We start from the raw sequence: 18,957 nt of genomic DNA, 5'->3' as shown, positions 1-18,957 counted from the left end.
CTGTGAAAGGAGATGGTATATGACTTTACAACTGATAACAAACAGGGAATAAAGGAAGGGAAGACTTAAAGATACCTGGTACTTTCAAATTTTGCTAAATGGATTATATCAGTTATGAAGAATCAGTAAGTAAAACCTTACCATATGAACCTTCAGGAAGCTACAGTATAAATTCATATACACACAAACTACTCATTAGTATGCAATATTAGAATAAACTTAGGACAGCAAAGAATCTGAAATTTTAACTCATTTCGTACTAGTTAATAACATGAAACAAAATGCGTATAAAACAATCTTACCCCTTTGCTGTATTCACTATCTGAATCACTGCTAAGTTCCTCAGTATTCATAATTTCCAAATCAGATTCCCCGGGTGCAATTGGCACTGTCACTGTGAGGCTGGCATTATGAATAAATGATTGACAATCACTTTCTTCCACCAAGTATTTGTCCATGCTGTTTCCAAAACCACTGGTTTTATCTTTTTCTTTGTGAAAATTGTGATCCTTGCTCATTTCAGCAAGTGTGTGGTTAGAGATGTAGTTTTCCTTCTTATAATTTAGATCTTCTGTTCGTCTTATCTCTTTGGAAATCTTTGGCTTTGTGGAAAATCCTTTTAGAAAAAATTCACGTAAGGTTTGTTTCACATAATTTATTCCCTTCTTAATTCTAGCCACTGCAGTCTGGAGGTTGTTTGCATCAGTGTCTTCTTCAATTGCTGTAAGATTGTCTGAACTAAATGAGCTCAATAATAAAGCAAGAAATAGGTTGAGGACCTATGTCAGGGTGAGGATAGGGTGTGGAGAAAAAGGGAGACAGGAAATAAAAACGAAAATAAGTACAGTTTTCTGAAATACAGGCCAAAATCCAAACCAGCAACGAAGAGCCCTGCACTTCTTCACCCATAGATAAGAACATATGATAGGTGTAGAGGAGAAGCTAGAGTCCTCATCAGTCTCTCCATGTCTGAGCTTCTGTGAGCTCTGGGGAACAGAGGTCAGCCATACCCTTAAAGGGTATGAGGAGCAAAGAGAATGCTCCCTCACCATTACCAGGATGTCATTCCTAAGTTCCTTTCTACAGCAGGAATCCCTTGTCCAAATTCCCTTTTATGGGTCTAAATAGCTCTTCTAACACTACCTTTAATTGATATTTGTTACCTGTGAAAAACAAGTAGAACAAGAAAATTGTGACTAGTGTCTATTGTGAAGGTTACTTAAGCCAAGATCTGTGTTCACTTTTCCCAGGAGATAAATGTCACTTATTACAACAAATGGAACACGTAATACTTGCAGAGCACCTGTAATAAAATATTCTGTCCGAGATTTTTGCCAACTTGCAACTTAATGAGGCTTTTTTTTTTTGGTTGCACTGTGTGTTATGCAGGATCTTAGTTCCCTGGCCAGGGATCAAACCCGCGGCCCCTGCAGTGGAAGCATGGAGTCCTAACCACTGGACTGCCAGGGACGTCCCTTAATGAAGCTTTTAAAGCAAAGAAAAAGACCTGCCCATTGAACCCAATTCAAATGAGACAATGGCATTATGATTGGGTGGCTTCACTGCCAATCATTTTCGCCCCGGACAACTCCAGGTCAAGACAACTCCAACTTGAAGCAAAGTTCTGTTTGTGTGCAAACTATTTCTGTTTTTCCTCCTGGAAGTAAGGGTCCAGGTGAACTGAACATTGTGGGAAAAAAAAAAGAATTCTTACAGAGGGCTAAAAATACGTAAATCATATTTTAAAAGTGTTTTATATAAAAAACAAAAAGATAATTGAAATAAACTTTCATTTAAGTCTCTTCATGGCCAAAAACATCTACCTCACATTTAAACAATCAAAATTAGACCAAACTGAGGAAAAGGGACTCACCCCTGATTTTGGTCACACCTAAAACAATTTCTCAGAAATGTAAGTAGAAAAGCACAAGTTAAAAATGTCTGTGTTGGGCTTCCCTGGCGCAGTAGTTGAGAATCTGCCTGCCAATGCAGGGGACATGGATTCGAGCCCTGGTCTGGGAAGATCCCACATGCTGAGGAGCAATTAGGCCCATGAGCCACAACTACTGAGCGTGCGCGTCTGGAGCTTGTACTCTGCAACAAGAGAGGCTGCGACAGTGAGAGGCCCACACACCGCAATGAAGAGTGGCCCCCGCTCGCCACAACTAGAGAAAGCCCACACACAAAAATGAAGACCCAACACAGCCAAAAAAAAAAAATGTCTGTGTTAATATGTCTAGTTTAAGAGAAGAATCTGAGAGGGAGGGGAAAAAGAAAAGCATAGAAAACAATTTGATGAACCATTAAGGAATTCAGAATTGGTTATTTTCATTTTGGTTTTTATTGTCAATGAAAAATATATTTCACTATGAAATGCATGTTTGTTTATGTGTATGTTTTAATAGGAATGTTGATGGGAAGCCAAGGGCTCATTTTACCCTTTAGTCTCCCTAATCAATGCAAATGTTAATAGATTTCTTTTTTTCCTTCAAATTTTTAATTAGATTTTATTTTTCCAGCTTTACTGAGATAATTGTTATACAACACTGTGTAAGTTTAAAGTGTACAACATGTTGATTTGATATCCTTATATATTAGGGAATACCTCCATCATGTCTCATAATTACCATTATTTTCTTGTGGTGAGAACATTTAAGTCTACTCTCTTAGCAACTTTCAAGTTGGCATGTGGGCTGCAAGGACAAAAAAAATGAGCAACTTATATTCAAGCCAGTGGGGAGTGAAGGTACTAACCATATGGCTATTATCACAGACAACCTCCTGGGATACCTGATGAAGAGTCTGATGCTAGGTTGACCAACTAAACCAAACCAACATGGTGGCTTTGAAAATTGAATTGAGTCATTGAAGAGCATCTTATCCCAATTATCTCCTGCCTCTAAGCTTGAAAATTCCTACCAACAGGTACGTATAAGAAAGGAGGAAACAAACAGTGAAGGCATACAAGCTAGGAAAACACTAATGGAGAAGCAGATCACTTGTAAAAGAGATGCTATAGAGCAGTGGTGGGCAAATTTTTCTGTAAAAGGGCCCGATAATAAATTATTTAGGTTTTGTAGGACAAAGAATCTCTATGGACACTACTCAGACCTGTCTGTGTAGAGTAAAACAGCCAAAGACAATATGTAAATGAATGAGCATGTCCGTGTTTCAATAAATTTTGCTTATGGAAACTGAAATTTGAATTTCATATAATTTCCATGTGCCAAAAAATATTTTTCTTTATATTTTTTTAACAATTTAAAAATGTAAAAAACATTTCAGTTTTGCAGGGCCATGTAAAAACAAGCAGTGTGTGGGATTTGGCCCATGGGCCATATTGTTTGCTGATACTTGTTATAGGTGCTAGTCTTATATGTGACTTTAACAGAGCAGGACTAGTCCTTCCATTTGCCTTGTTCCACTATAACTTCAGTTTTGTTATTGTTAATTTAATCATATTCTGTTTACTAGTATAGCTTCACGTTGGAATCAACACTTAAGAGACATGAAAACCACAGATGTAATTCATATGACATCACTATCAAAATTAAAGAATAAAATAGAACACTTTCCATTAAAATAAATATTGTGAAAAATATAAATATAGGTTATCTGGCACAGAAATGTAGACAATATTTCATTTTCTTTTCTGTTCTTCACTGAATTAAAATAGTCAATATTCCATTATAATTAACAGTTTTAGATCTAATTAATCCTATAATTATAAAAGTAACTGATCAAATCATAATGTAACAATTTTCTATGGAGAATTTTAAATGTATGAACATCAGATCACATACCACCAGGTTTCCAATGACCATGACCATCATGTAAACAATAAGGCACATGGCTTGACCGGCGACCTCCATGCAGTCCCACATGGTCTCTATCCACTCTCCACACAGCACTCGGAACACAATCAGGAAGGAGTGGAAGAAGTCATTCATGTGCCAGCGTGGGAGTGTGCAGTCTTCATTGATCTTACAGACACATTCTTTGTAGCTCTTACCAAAGAGCTGCATGCCGACCACGGCAAAAATGAAGACGATGATGGCCAACACCAAGGTGAGGTTACCCAGAGCCCCCACTGAGTTACCAATGATCTTGATCAGCATGTTCAGTGTTGGCCAAGATTTTGCCAACTTGAAAACTCGGAGCTAAAAGTCAACACAAAGCTTAATATTAATTTTTATGAAAAAGTTCTCAATGTTTCTAATCTTGAATTTTGTTCCAAAATTTACTTCTAAAATATTGTCATTATTACCTAGCTAAAATCGATTATTTCTACTTTTCATTTTCATCTACTCTCAATATTCCTGTTATTTTGTTATACTTGCCACCATATAATTACCACACAAATTTTGAAGGAACTGTAATTTTAGTTCAGGATTGTTATAGAACCTCTATCAGATATTATACCCTTTAAATTGAAAATTTATCCTTAATTCTATTTTCTGATACTTTCATAATTTTTTTCATGCTGACATAGGGAGAAAGCCTAACATGTTAGAGGAAAAAAGCATTAGAAAGTCTTTACTTTTTAATATTTTTGATATCAGAGAACAATTTTGAGGGTATAATCTTTAATTATCAAATACACAAAGTAATGAACATATTATAATGGTTGAAATTCTATAAACCATAAGCTTATTGCGATATAAATCATTGCCCTACCATTATACTAGCATACAACTGAGTATGTCTTCAAGATCCTAAAATTAAGATATGTCTGTGATTTTGAGCTCTAAGTACATGTTACTGAATGGGCTTTATTTTATTAGATATTGAGACCTAATCTTGTCTTTTGATTCAAACCTCCAAAAGTTTTAAATGATAATAATGCAAAACCAAAGAAACACCCCTTTATATATAGAATATAATGGTAAGGTTGGTCTATATTTACCAGTCTGAATGATCGTAGAACTGACAATCCTTCCACATCTGCTAGAAAAAGCTCCACTAAACTTAAAGTCACAATAAGACTGTCAAAAATATTCCATCCTACTTGGAAGTACTCATATGGATCCATGGCAATTAGTTTTAAAACCATTTCAGCTGCAAAGATGCCAGTAAAGACCTACATGAAAAATATAATATTTTTCTAGTATTATTAGAAGGTATGGAATCAAGCTAACGATAATAATGACTATATGTTTAGCATTTACTGTGTTTCAGACAATGTGCTAGATACTTTATAAACATTATTATTTCATTCAATCCTACAAACCAAGTATCACTAGTCCTATAGCTCTAATACAAGCATCGAAGGGTCATGAAGCTCTAACTCACCTATCAGCTCTCATCACCTTTAGATAGCATCATAGAAAAGCACACTAAAATTTCAGATAAATAAAACCTTTGAAAATTAACACAGGCAATCTTTGCAAAACAAGTTTTGTGCGTCAACAAGTTATTCTGGAAGATAATATAAAGGAAACAGACTGATACAAAAATTTTGAACCAGGCTTTTCTCCTGATCTGACTACTCTTAAGGTAATAAGGAACAAACTGACTCACTCTTTAAAGATTTATCAGTAAAGGAAAAAGTATTTAATTGATACAGTAGCAGGTAAAGTAAGACTGCCAAAGCTTTGACACAAAAGTGCATCACAAAACATCATTAATTCATGACATGGCATCTAAGGACTCATTTAAAAAGGCAACAGTGAAAGACTTATGAATCATTCGGGTACAATTTGATTCAAAGAAACTAAGCAAAGAAGGTTCAAAGGGAAATAGTTAGCTCTATAACTGCGTGAGTCATTTTTAAAATAATGCAGCATCAGGAAGACTAGCAGGGACCACCCAGACTTGGGATCGTAGTTATAGACAAGAAACATGGTGAGTCTCTTTTGGATTCACAGTGATGCAGTCAACTCAGTAAGAAGGTACTGATTTTCATAATCTGGACCTCTACCAACAATTAGAAACTAGACAGTCCTGCCTTTTTCCAGTGAGGAATAGAAAGAAAGAAGAATGCTAACTTAGAGCACATGAGTTTTAAACATCCTGCCTGGGAACATTCATAAGAAATTTTAGAGAGACGATCAACTCAGAAACACTCTTTGACTTCAAAGATCGATTGGTTTGGGACCACGGCAAAAGTAAAATTATCTTATACAGACATTTGCAAAGACATCCAGAGTTTTTTATGATTTATGAAGAGTCATAAGTTGGGACCTTTTGGCTGTGAAATAGTACTTCTGCCTGGTTCATGCAGATTGTTGGAAACTAGCCCTTTCTATTTGCCGTAAGGCAGTAATTAACTTGAGTGTGATCAACACTGCACATTAAAGAGCATCAACTTTCTTACTAGAATCCTTCTAGTCTGCCCTTATGTCTTCTGTGTCTAGTTTAATCATTCTAGTTTCTAAATATTCTTGTTCTTAAGGCTTGTTTCTGCTGATTCATTGAAAGCATGATGGTGATGATGACAATAGGTTTGATTTGTTGAGTACTTACTATATGCCAGGATGATGAGTAGAAAGTTTTTATTCCTCTCAATAATATGATATATAAAATATTATTATCGTTATATTAACGAATTATTATTTTATAAAGTATAATTATATAAATGAGAAAATTAAAGATTATAGATATTAAAACATTTTCCCAAGGTGATATAACCAGTAAGAGGCAAAACCAAGATTCAAACTCAGGACTTTGGGCCTCCAAAGGTCTAGATTCTTTACCTATTATGTCAAAACAAAGTATCCATAGCTTTTCTGAAAACATGTAGGGTATGTACTTACAAGGAAGCTGCAGTGTAATTATAAAATGGGTAAGGAAGTATCAAATTTTCAAAGTGTTGCTGCTAAGAGACACGCCAGCAGAAAAACAGAACACACTATCAACTCCCAAGATGTGACTCGTTATGGAAATATATTGTTACTTATAGGCCTCAATATTACTGCAAAATTATTTAAAAATAGTAACTATCACCAGAAACTTGACTCTGTACAATGATTCATACTGTGAATTCTGGAGATGCCTAATTACCTAGCTAAATATCCATCTGACTTCAAAAAAAGAAACGACAATCATGACAAACAAAGAGAGCAGCTCTGGGAACATAACTCACATTAAGAGACTTACCAAATTTCCCACAGTGAGCACGTTTTTGAATTCATCAGTCATTGGGTGATGTTCCATAGCCATGAACAGAGTGTTTAAAACTATGCAAATGGTAATAGCAAGATCTACAAAAGGATCCATTACAATAAAATAGATAAGTCTTTTGAATTTTATCCAATATGGAGAGCAATTCCAGATCAAGAATGTGTGTGCAAATCTGTACCACCAAGGTGGACATTTTTGTCTGGACTCCTCGAGTTCTGGGAGAAAAAACAACAGAGAACACCAAGTCAATCATTTGCATATTGTACACTTTTTATTCCTCACCAGATACAAATCAGCAGTATACTCTAACACTGAAACAAGTCTTCTGTTTAGACTTTGCAAATTTAACAGTACTGTTTCTATGAAAGCATAGCATGTTACATACGAATCTTAGATCACACATTCATTTACTAGATCAACCAAGGAGAAGGCAGTGAAATTAATGAATGAGAGCAGATATGGATATCTCTGAGAGAAACATATACTTAACATATGACAGTAAACAAGAGAAATGATGTTTTCTTAATGGAGATATGTATATTTTTAAGATCAATGTATGTATACCAGTATACATACTTTCCCCTGTGTCCTTAACCCATTACAACAATAATACACTTCTACTCTCTCCAGGAAAAGCTCTTGCTAGTTCACAGGTGAAAACAATCCCAGAACCAAGAGACTGGAAATAATTTATAGAGTGACTCATGCAATAGGCACTAAACACCATTAGCCCATTTAGTTCTCATCATAAATTTAGGAGGTGGGTGAAAACTTTGACTGGGCCCATCATGGGTATGTCGGGGGATGAGGTGGTAGCCCATGGACAAGGTAAGACCTGGGGCACATTGTGGGGAGAGAAGGTGGGAGCCAACACATTTTTTAAATTGCCACCCTTTGACCGGCCACTACTATTCACATCATATTCTCTGAACTGCTTTCTCTAATTCCTTTGGATCACAATCTTAACAGATGTCATGTCACATATTACCATTTTGCAATTTTATAGAAGGTGCTCAGAGGCAGCACTGTATAAACACCTGGAAGTTTGTATTATTTTCTCACATTTTAGAAAGATGATCAATTCCAAGAGACTAGGTAAAGTTTCGAAGAATACATAGTGAGAGAACCACACAGGCCTGGGTTAACCTCCCTTTCTTCATTTAGTACCATAAAGCTATCTATCTTTGAAAGGCATATCACCCAAAGCCTGTCTTTAATCACAAATAACTTTATCCACTTTTTAAGCACATAAAGACAATTCCTTTAGTGTCCATTGGTTAGCCTTACCATTGTTTATAACCATTTTATATTCTTTGAATTCTTTCTAAGAACTTCCTATATCTATTTAAGGCTGACTAGGACTTACCTGAATTTTGTTAAAAATCTGTATGGTAAAGAGAATATTATTCCATACCTTCTACAGTGTTTGTTAATATGCTTGCCCTACTCATTGCCCTTTGTCTGAGATTGGGATCATTCAACATATCCTCAGAAAGGAGGTAAGAACTGGAACGTCTTTTCTTGTGTATTTGATTGTTTGTACCCTGAAAAAAAAAAGATGATTAATTACAGTTTTAAGAATGGAATTCTAATAAATTGTAGGTAGAAAATAAAATCTTGCTCACATAGTTGTAGTGAGTAATTAAAAGTAGAGTCTAGATTGTTGATTTGAATCATGGCTCTGCTACTTACAGGCTGTGTATCATAGGAGAGTTACTTAACCTGTCTCCGTTTCATCATTGGTAAAATAGGGATAATCATAGCACTTGCCTTACAGTCTTGCTATGAGTATTAAATGAATTAGTACTTAGGAAATAAAAAATAAAATGAGCTGCTTTCATTGTTAAATTCACTATCATTATCTATCTTTCAGGGTTTCCAATTTATTCAGATAGTTTTACTATGTAAGAATCGTACATGTAAACAGCTCAACAATTGTTGTAAGTGGCGTGTGCGTAAAGAGGTAGAACCTAGATTTCTAGGTTAAATTAAATTTCCGTAATTATCCTTTGTTAAGGTTCAGCAATAACAGAGGCAACTGTAATGATTGTTTCTCACTGCCAAGGAAGATCTCATGAACTGCTCTGAAGCTATGAGGATAAATGACTCAGTTGGAAAAGGACAATTAAGACTGATGGAAACTGTAGGAAAATGGAGAATATAAGCTCCATCTAAAAGAGGTGACCACTCTCCAGCTCTAAAGGATTGCTGCTATGCAGGAATATGAGCTCAGTCTTACCAGGTATACCCATTTTCATGTGAAGATGTCTTATTTCTAAATCTTAGCAACTAATTCAAAGTTAAAACACTATGCCAGTTCAGTGCAGGCCAACAATACACACACACACACATATCTATACATACAAACAACTATACAAGTCTACATTTATCATCTATCTATCTAGATGTGTGTGGTATGTATGTACATGTGTATACACACAAACACACACACCATTCTACATATATATAGATATACAGATCTAGAGTTGTAAAGTTGTACAGTTGTTTAGATATAGTTATATTTGTGTATATATTAAAACACTGACAAGCAGGCAAAAATATATGTATGTGTGTATGTATGCATGTATGTGTATGTGCAAAGACACACACACATATCTGCAGGTGGCTTTATATAGAAATCTTTCTATAACCATGTTTTCTCTGATATACTCTCTAATTTACTGACTTTCCAGAAGCAGAGATTTCTTTTTCCCCCAAACAATCAGCTGTGTTGATTAAATAATTTGTTCTCCATGTAGACATGTCTCAGGTGTCAAGTTTATATTATTTCTCATGCAATTTTTTCATCTAAACTGTACATTATTCCACACTATTATGTTTTGCATTTCTATTGAATCTTAAAGTATCCACCAATTACTCTAGTTTTGTAGTTTTAGTTTCAGGATTTAGAGTGCTACTGATTTTTCTGTGGGTAAAAATAAAGTATTAAATGAAACATTTCATTTAAAAATAGGAACTAATCTCCAAATCTGATACACATTATATAATCTTTTACAGGTAATACACATTGTTGAAAAGCAAAACACAACAAAGATCTGATTCTATGGAAACTTAACATGCTCGTTTGATAAGGAAAAATACCTTCACAGAGGGCTGAAGCTGTATCATGCAAGCATAGAGGTCACAGGTGACCTAAAAGCACATGCATTCTTTCAAACCAAACGAAAATATGTGTGTGGCCATGGGTCTGATGGAACTTTATTCTCACTTGAAATACTACATTGTCTGCAACTGTGAATTTATGAATAGGTAGCCCAAGTTCAAAGTCAAAGCCTTGCTGATACTGAGTAATGCAGTGTAACATAGTGAGTGGCCTTAAGAGGTTACCTAGATACTCCATAAACCAGAAAGACTTTCAAGCCTCATCACACCCTTTTCTCAAACCACTCAATGATTCCTAAACTCTTGAAACTGTTGTTTTGGAAAGGTGTTTTGTTTTTGTCTTTATATATATACGTTTGCATTTCTGTATGTGTTTTGGATATTATGTTTTTATTCATAGGTTCCAGATAAAAGAGTTTTGTTGTTTTTTAATGAAAACAGTAAGTTTCATTTATGTATGGGAAAAAGCACAGTTATTCTAAATTATTTCCAAGAAGCCTACCACACATTGGAGAGGAAGTATGGTGGTTAAAAGCACAAGCTTTGAAATAGAGGGTCTCTGTTTGAACTTTAGGACTACCATTTATTAGCTGAGTGACCTTGCACAAACTGCTTTATTTCCCTGTGCCTCAGTTTCCCCATTTGTAAAACAGGGATAATAATATATCACCTCATAGGGCTGTTGTAAATACTAATGTGTCTGCTATTATTATTACTATTATTGATTATTAACAACTCAAATAAGATCCTTGCAATAAGGTATATATTAAGTAGTGACTCGAAAAAAATAGCAGTAGGTGACAATCCAAATTTCCTTAGAGACATGGGACCTATTATCAACTAATAAGATCAGCATTATCAATGCACTTTGTGCTGATATATAGATCTTTTATAAATTATTTTCTAAGGGGATGATTCATAATCAAGTACAGTAACAGAAGATAAGTACCTTTTTTCAAAAATGGGGTTTTAAATATCTTGGAATTAGATACCTATAACAATAGTATGAGGACTATGTTAATCAGTTAAAGGTGTGTTTCTAACATAAAAGGTATTGCAAGATGCAGAGGCATTCACAGGACCAGAGAGAAGGCACCTCCAGCAGAGAGACTGATGGATGCAAGAGTAAGGGCCGAGCCATGCCTGAGGTATTTAAAACGTCCTTACACTGTCATCAGAAGTTGCCTTATCTATTATCACCTCTGGCAGAAGCTGTCCATTGGGGAGCATGAGGGCTGAGGGTCCATCCACCAAGGAGACCACACCATTGCAGTCCACGGCGCTGTGCATCTTCCTGTTCACCGGCAGCCCTGGGGGGGACCTACTGGCTTGGCTGATATTACTGCTGCGCCGCTCCCAAGGTCTGTGGGGCACGAACAGTGAGCCCCTTCTGCTCTCATTGTCCCCAAAGATGCTATGCTCGTCGTCAGCAAATTCAGTCTCAGATCCAATATCTTTTCCTCGACCTTTGAAACTAAAAAGACTTGTTCTGCTACTTCGCCTTGCAGAAAACAAGGAGCCATGAATGCTGAGTGGTGACTGCAGAAAAAATAAGAGATGACACGTATCTGCTGAAGCACCCCAAAACAGAAGTTCATTTCCCATAACTTCCACTGAGACCACTGGCTTGAGGGCAGGTGGCTCTGTACAGGTTTAAATGAAACTGCATATTCTTTGGAAGTATCTAATTGAATAAACATTAGTGCCTGCTATATACAGGACAAGGTGGTAGGCATAGTGAATAATGGAAAATGGGTATGACAGGGTCGTTACCTTAAAACTAGCTTGGACTGCTCTTGTCATATTTCTTTTTATTGATATCACATGTATTCAAGTTCTGTCTCCCCAACCACATTATGAAATCTTTGAAGGCAGGGACTTTTATTTTGTATGTATCTGGAAGGGTCTTACAGACTTAAGTAGTAGAAGATAGAAATTTTAAATGATGATGTAGATAAAAAGGATAGGAATTCTGTGTGGGTAACTGAAGAGCAGATTGGGAAGAGTGGAGAGGACAGAGGAATCTTTGTGGATGGGTGGCACCTAAGCTAATGGATAAAGAATGGGTGGTCCTATGCCAGGAGGCAAACAAGGAAGAAAATCATCCCACTTAGAGGAAACCATGTGTAACAAGTAATAAAGGAATGAAAATATAGGGCATGTAGGTGAGAGTAAACAATCATGGGGGATTGAGGGTACATGAAGGTTGAGAAAGGTAGGACTGAGGTGAAGCCAGTCCATGGCATTGACAAGATGTGGGTCTTGTTCTGTAGTCAGTGGCTACAACAATTCACTCCTCTCCTGAGGTCCCTTCCCTCAGAACACTTTGCTCTATGATGCCACCTCTGGTGATATGCATGTGACGGTGTCAGTGGTACCTGGTTAGGGGTAGAAAATCTCTTTTCACGTGCTCGCCTATGACCTTCAACACCAAGGTGGAAACTTTTTCTCCTGATGCTCTCCTCGGATTCCGATTTGGACAATTTCTCATCATCTCCCTTTTCTTCCCCAATGGAGAGTTTCTTTTGATTATTTTTCTTTCTTCTGTTTCTTCTTTCTTTAGCACTTTTAGAGCTCATTTTGGATGTTTCGGAAGAACTCTCGGAGAGGCCCATTATCCGGCTTCTCTCGATGCTTGTATATTCAGCTGCTGCCATTGCTATTGCCTGTTGCACCAAGAGGTTACACACACAGTGAGTCATTTCCAAAGTCTGGGAAACCCTATTATGGGGCACCTGTTTACTACAAATTCAGTTACATGGTTCATGTAATCACGTCCCTTGTAAGGGAAGTAATGTCGTTTTCTTTGCACTCTGAATAGAGAGCTTACAAAATATATGCTTATTGCTTCTCCTGCATTGTAATAAAGCCATACTGTGCCTTGGAGTTAAACTGTTACATACTATTACTATATAGTAAAGCAATTTAAGTAGTATATGTGGAATTTTAAATTGTATACGTACAAGTTTTAATTTTAGGTAATTCTGGGTCATAAAACACATAAACCATGTAAAAGTTTTAATTTTAGGTAATTTAATTTTAGGTAATTCTGGGTCATAAAACACATAAACCATGTAAAAGTTTTAATTTTAGGTAATTCTGGGTCATAAAACACATAAACCATGTGATAATTCATTTGTATATCTTGTTCGGGTATATCTTTTATTTTGTATATTGATAATATTGATTATTATCAATAAATTCAGGTACAGCTATACTTTAATGAAGAATGAATTATTTGCAAATAAAATAAATTATTACAGAATAATATCTCAAGAAAATGAAAGAGCCTTTTAGGGGTTCTCTAGGAAATTCCTGGGATAGCCTAGTGCTACCCCTTTTATAAAAATTAAATTTTTATTATTAAAATAAAATAATCCTTGTAAAAATTTGGAAAATAAAGATATTGTGAATAAAAAACAAAAATCAGTCAGAAACCTACATCCTAGCAATAATTGGTGTTAACATTTCTTCCACTCTTTATATATATAATTTTTAAATTGTTTGTATCCTATATTCTATTTTGTATTCTACAACTTAATATATTGTTATATTAATACCTTTTCCTGTCATAATATTCTTAAAACACATCATCTTATGGCCGAGTAATACTCCACGACACAAACATATCATAGTCCTCTTAACCATTTTCTAATTTTTGGAAATTTAAATGCTTTCTGATTTTTAATATTATTAAAATACTGTCCTGAACATCTGTCTGCTTCAAAGTTTCTCCGCATCACAGATTACTACCCTCCCCCAAATAGGTTAGATTGCTTGAAGAGATTTGCTAGGTCAAATCATCAAACACGTGTGGAATATTTGAAATTTTGGTTCTCTTAGTACAAGCCTCCTCAAACTTTTCCACTGAAGTACCCCTTTGGAGGCAGGAGTAAGGAGAAATCCTCAAGAATTTGTGACTTAACCTAAAGTGGCCACAATCATAAGTATGATTTTCTTAACATCTCACACGTTATCTTAAAAACCTTGCAACATTAACCAAAACTGATGAACATTTTGCTTTCTACCCCACAGAGTATCTAACTTTAACATCAAATAATTTTCCCTAAACATTTGTGTACAATTGTTACTCTGGGGAAATACATCATATACGTTCTGGGACTTTGCATAATGCCATACACACAGAGAAATTGTGAGTAACAGGTTTAGGAGGAAGAGTTTAGAACATTCTCCTTGCTGGAGTGAGCTGATTATGTGGGAAGGTGGAATGGGGCAGATGTCAGTTCTAACTCAATCCAGAATTGCTTCCTTTGACCACACCAGAATGAAAATTCAGTTTTCATTTATAAAAATGAAAGGAAACCAGGAAGGAAAATCTCCCTGGGGAAGGCTGAGCATAGGCCACAGGGCTTCTGCTGTTTCCGCTGCTTTTCTACTTGTAGGAAGAATTTTAAATCAAATAACAATACCTCAGCTTCCTCTTGCTCTTTTTTAAGTCGATCTAACATCTGTTGAAATTCCAACTCTTTCTGCCTAGCTTCCTCGATGTTTGCCTGGTTCTGTTCTTCATAGGCCATGGCAACCACTGCCAGGATCAAGTTTATTAGATAAAAGGATCCCAGGAAAATCACCACAACAAAGAAGATCATGTAGGTTTTCCCAGCAGCACGCAGTGTCTAGGGAAAAATGGTAATTATTATTTTAATAACACAAAGGGTTTTTTCGGTAAATCATTTCAACTTGAATGGCATATTAGGTATGTAAATCGTACAGTTCTGTATACTCTCATGTTATCAAAAACATAAAGGAATAAAATTGTATCTTCATCGAAAACAATCAGTATTAAAATACACACTTTTTCGGTACAAAAGATATAGCAATTAATTAAGCTTGTACTGAAATTAAGTGTGATTCTTGACTATTAGTAAGCATAATAATAACCCTGGATCTTTTCTCCCCTAATCTGAAAATTACTCAAAAACTAGCTGCTTTACTCATTTTCAAATTATAGGACTAGATAATTTCCATAGTATCATTTACTGATAAAGTTATATCTTTAAGAAGTATTAATGATTATGTTAACACAAGGTAGATAGCCTTATTGTATGAATTTATGCATTCATCTTTTATGTATTTTTAATTAACATTTATTAAAATTTTTAAAATGTAATACATGGTAAAAAATTCAAATGGTACAAACAGATATTAAATGAAAAATAAGTCTCTCTATTCTATCTCTGATGCGTGGTAACTCAATTGCCTTTTCTATCAGTTACTGTTCTTACTGATTTCTTCTTTTGGATAAATTCTTTGTAGTGGAATTCTTAGGTCAACAGGTATATTCGTTTTAATTTTCATAGAAATTGCCATGATATCTTCTCCAGTGGTTCCCAGAAATGTGTGAGAAAGTCTACCTCCCCAAATCTAGTCAGACAGTATTTCTCCTTTGATCAACTTTTTGATTTTGGTCATTCTGACAGGTGAAAAGTTATATGTCACTCCAGTTTTAATTTGCAGTAAAGGTGAGTATCTTTTTGCATACTTAAAAAGTCACTTGTATTTCTTTTTTTTCCTGTGAAGTAAGATTTTTATATAATTTCTACATTCATTTATAATATTCTCAGAAATTAAACAGACATAAAACAGGCCAAAAGAAGAATCTGTAGCAATTTGAGAAGTGATTCATTATTTTTTATAATATAGAATAATCATTTTTGATCTCCTTCCTCTTGGGGTTGGGTACTGATAACATATAGGTGAAAAGATAGAGCCACAATCCCAAGAGGATCACATGTAAGTTAAAGAGGAGATGTTCGCATGAATGAAGAATTCCAGTACAAGAGATGGATGCTATAAACTGAAGAACAAAGGGCATGGAGGTGTAGAAGAAGGAACAAGTGAGTTGAGAGAGAAAAACTCAGAGACATGAATTGAGTCTTCCATTGTCATATTAGTTTGCTCAGGCTGCCATAACAAAATGCTATAAATTGGGTAACTTAAACAACAGAAATTTATTTTCTCAGTCCTAGGGGATTGAAATCCAAGATCAAAGTATTGGCAGGTTTGGTTTCTCCTGTGGTCTCTCCCCTTGGCTTGTGGATGGCTACCTTCTCACTGAGTCCTCACAAGGTATTTTCTCTGTGTGTGTGTGTATCTCTACTCATATCCTAATGTTTCCTTCTTATAAGGACATCAGATAGGTTTAGGACCCACCCTAATAGCCTCATTTTAGTTACCGCTTTAAAGGCCCTAACTCTAAATATAGTCATTCTAAGGTACTGGGAGTTAGGACTTCAACATATGAATTTGGGGGAGATACTATTCAGTCCAGAACAACTGTACATGGGAGTGCACAAAATAAAGAACAATGAGCACAGGAGAGCCTGGTGTTTAGGGCACTGCAGGCAGGGAGGCAAGTGTGGAAAGCATAGCGTGTGTAGGAGTGCTGTGAGAGAACATTACAGTATATTTCTTGCTATTTACCTAGGACCCCGTGGGATGCTATATTCAGAAAGAGGGAAAGAGATCTAGAGATCAAAAAGCCCAGAAGAGTAAGAAAATAATTTATGATTTAAGAACTATCCATTCTAATAGTGCTGGAAATAGAACATGTCTAATTTTAGTACTAAGACAATAGAGTTTTCTCCATTCTAAATGTAATAAAACATCTCATATATAAGGCTGGTAAGGAACATACATCAGATTTTTGTGCAATGAATGTTTCTCTTGGCACTCACCTGTTGGTAAAGGTTTTCCCAGTAATCCTGGGTCATTAGCCGAAACAAGGCTAAGAAGGCCCAACTGAAAGTATCGAAGCTCGTGTAGCCATAATCGGGGTTCTTGCCAACCTTCACACAGGTGTACCCTTCTGGACACTGACTACATGTGAAAAAGGATATCACAAGTCAGAGTACCTTCAGGATGCAAGCTAAAGGGTACTACAGAGAAGTCGGAAACTCAAGGTTTCCTTTCCAGGGGGACAATATTGAATAATGATTAAGAACACATTATTTGGAGTCAGCAAGAACTGGGTTTGAATCCCATCCTTACTTTTTACTAGTTGTTGACTTTGTCAAATTACTTAAAATTCTCCAAGGCCGGGTTCCTTCTTTCTGTGAGACAAGATAATAATACCTACCTCCAAAGGTTAAAAGTTGAAGGAAATATATATATATATAAAATATATTATTTATATATAAATATATTTATATATTTAATATATATTATATTATATTAAATATATATAATATATATTATTTGTATATAAATATATTATCATATATTAATTATATATAAATATATATTATATAATATATAATAATATATATTATTTATATATATAAATGTATATATTATTATATATAAATATATATTTATATATACATAAATGTATATATTATTTATATATAAATATATATATTTATATATATAGTCTTATATATTTTCCTTCAACCTCCAAAGGTTAGGACTGTTATTAAGTTTAAAGAAGAGAATGTATGCAAATTACCTAGCCTAGTTCCTGCACATAGAAAGCATTTAATAAATGGTAGCTGCTATTAGTATCATCATCAACATCAATCATTAAGACTTGGAAACTTTCACCAGATGTCATATAGTAGTTCTTGTACCCAGAAAGATTGATATATAGGCCTCAAATAAAATTGTCACCCCAAATTATTCTTGGGGTGAATTAGAATCAAGAACAGTCAATAGATAACAATTGTGTAAGTACATAGAGATTTCTAGTTAAAGACTTTTTTTCTCTTTAAAGTTAGTGGATTGGTATCCATGATGTCAAATAAACACAGTGTTCTGAGGTGTCTTTAGGAGCAGCAACCTTATCTTGTTTGTTTTTATGTTCCCACTGTACCCAGAGCCTCCTCCTGGGCAGGGGGCAGTGCAAGAACAAAGGCCCTGCAGCAGAAATAAAGTCGGTGTGTGGGAGAAAGAACAAAATGGGTACTTACATAAACACGACATTCTTAAAATATCTTTAACCCAGTCCATGGGATCCTTTTGTTTAGAGTGGCCAAACTGTCACTGCATTCTGTCACCTATGAACCATACTTGATGGGAGAATGAGTATAATTTGGGGATGGAAAGAAAAGTTGATTTTGTCACTCTTCTTCCCAGAAAGAAGAAAGGCTGGAAATTATCCATCCAACTTTTGGTGGGGTTTTTTGGAAGTAATTTTTTTCTACTTTCTTAGGATGTATATGATTTGTATCTTGTTTTAATTCAAGCACTACCTCGAAGTATTGCTTTCAAATGTATGGTATGCATTAACCATGAAAGTTTTAAACTCTGGACTCACTGTGGGACAGAATGAGTCAAAAAATGCCATGAAATATATGAAAATAATATAGAATCAAAGGTTCTTATTAGCAAACTGATTGAGTTTGATTTTTCTTTTTTCCCCCAGCCTTTGGACTAAACTGAAAACAAATATTACGTACCCTGAATCGGTGCTGAAACCACAAAGGAGAGCATCTTTGGATCCCTCCAAGTAATAAAAATATTCTGTTCAGGAAGAAATTGAACAATATAACATTATGGAGTGTAAGCTTTAAGAGTGACACAGCAGGTCAGTTAATTAATATAGATATATTTACAAACATATTCAGGCCCAGTGCCAGGCAATAGGCATTCACTTATTTATTGTATTCTTATATATTTTCCTTCAAATATTTGTCGATAACCTCTTATGGGCCAGGCAGTGAATATGATGACAAACATGATAAATAAGATCAT

The 18,957-nt window shown here is 35.2% G+C and overlaps 1 protein-coding gene across 1 annotated transcript in view; it reads right to left on the bottom strand.

Annotated features, from left to right (window-relative positions):
* SCN9A (sodium voltage-gated channel alpha subunit 9) overlaps window positions 1-18,957 on the bottom strand; it is a 148,926-nt gene that overhangs the window by 49,725 nt on the left and 80,244 nt on the right. Inside the window, exons 8-17 of the mRNA XM_019923191.3 lie at window positions 18,663-18,726; window positions 16,944-17,085; window positions 14,676-14,882; window positions 12,624-12,911; window positions 11,413-11,784; window positions 8,537-8,666; window positions 7,099-7,337; window positions 4,907-5,080; window positions 3,804-4,160; window positions 303-779 (exon numbers count right to left, since the gene is read on the bottom strand). Of these exons, the coding sequence (XP_019778750.1) occupies window positions 303-779; window positions 3,804-4,160; window positions 4,907-5,080; window positions 7,099-7,337; window positions 8,537-8,666; window positions 11,413-11,784; window positions 12,624-12,911; window positions 14,676-14,882; window positions 16,944-17,085; window positions 18,663-18,726 (2,450 nt within the window). The remainder of the gene's footprint in view (window positions 1-302; window positions 780-3,803; window positions 4,161-4,906; window positions 5,081-7,098; window positions 7,338-8,536; window positions 8,667-11,412; window positions 11,785-12,623; window positions 12,912-14,675; window positions 14,883-16,943; window positions 17,086-18,662; window positions 18,727-18,957) is intronic.

This window comes from Tursiops truncatus, chromosome 7 (genome assembly GCF_011762595.2).
Source record: "Tursiops truncatus isolate mTurTru1 chromosome 7, mTurTru1.mat.Y, whole genome shotgun sequence".
Classification (NCBI taxonomy): domain Eukaryota; kingdom Metazoa; phylum Chordata; class Mammalia; order Artiodactyla; family Delphinidae; genus Tursiops; species Tursiops truncatus.
Note: the sequence above shows the minus strand (reverse complement) of the source record. Positions and strands in the feature narration are given on the sequence as shown.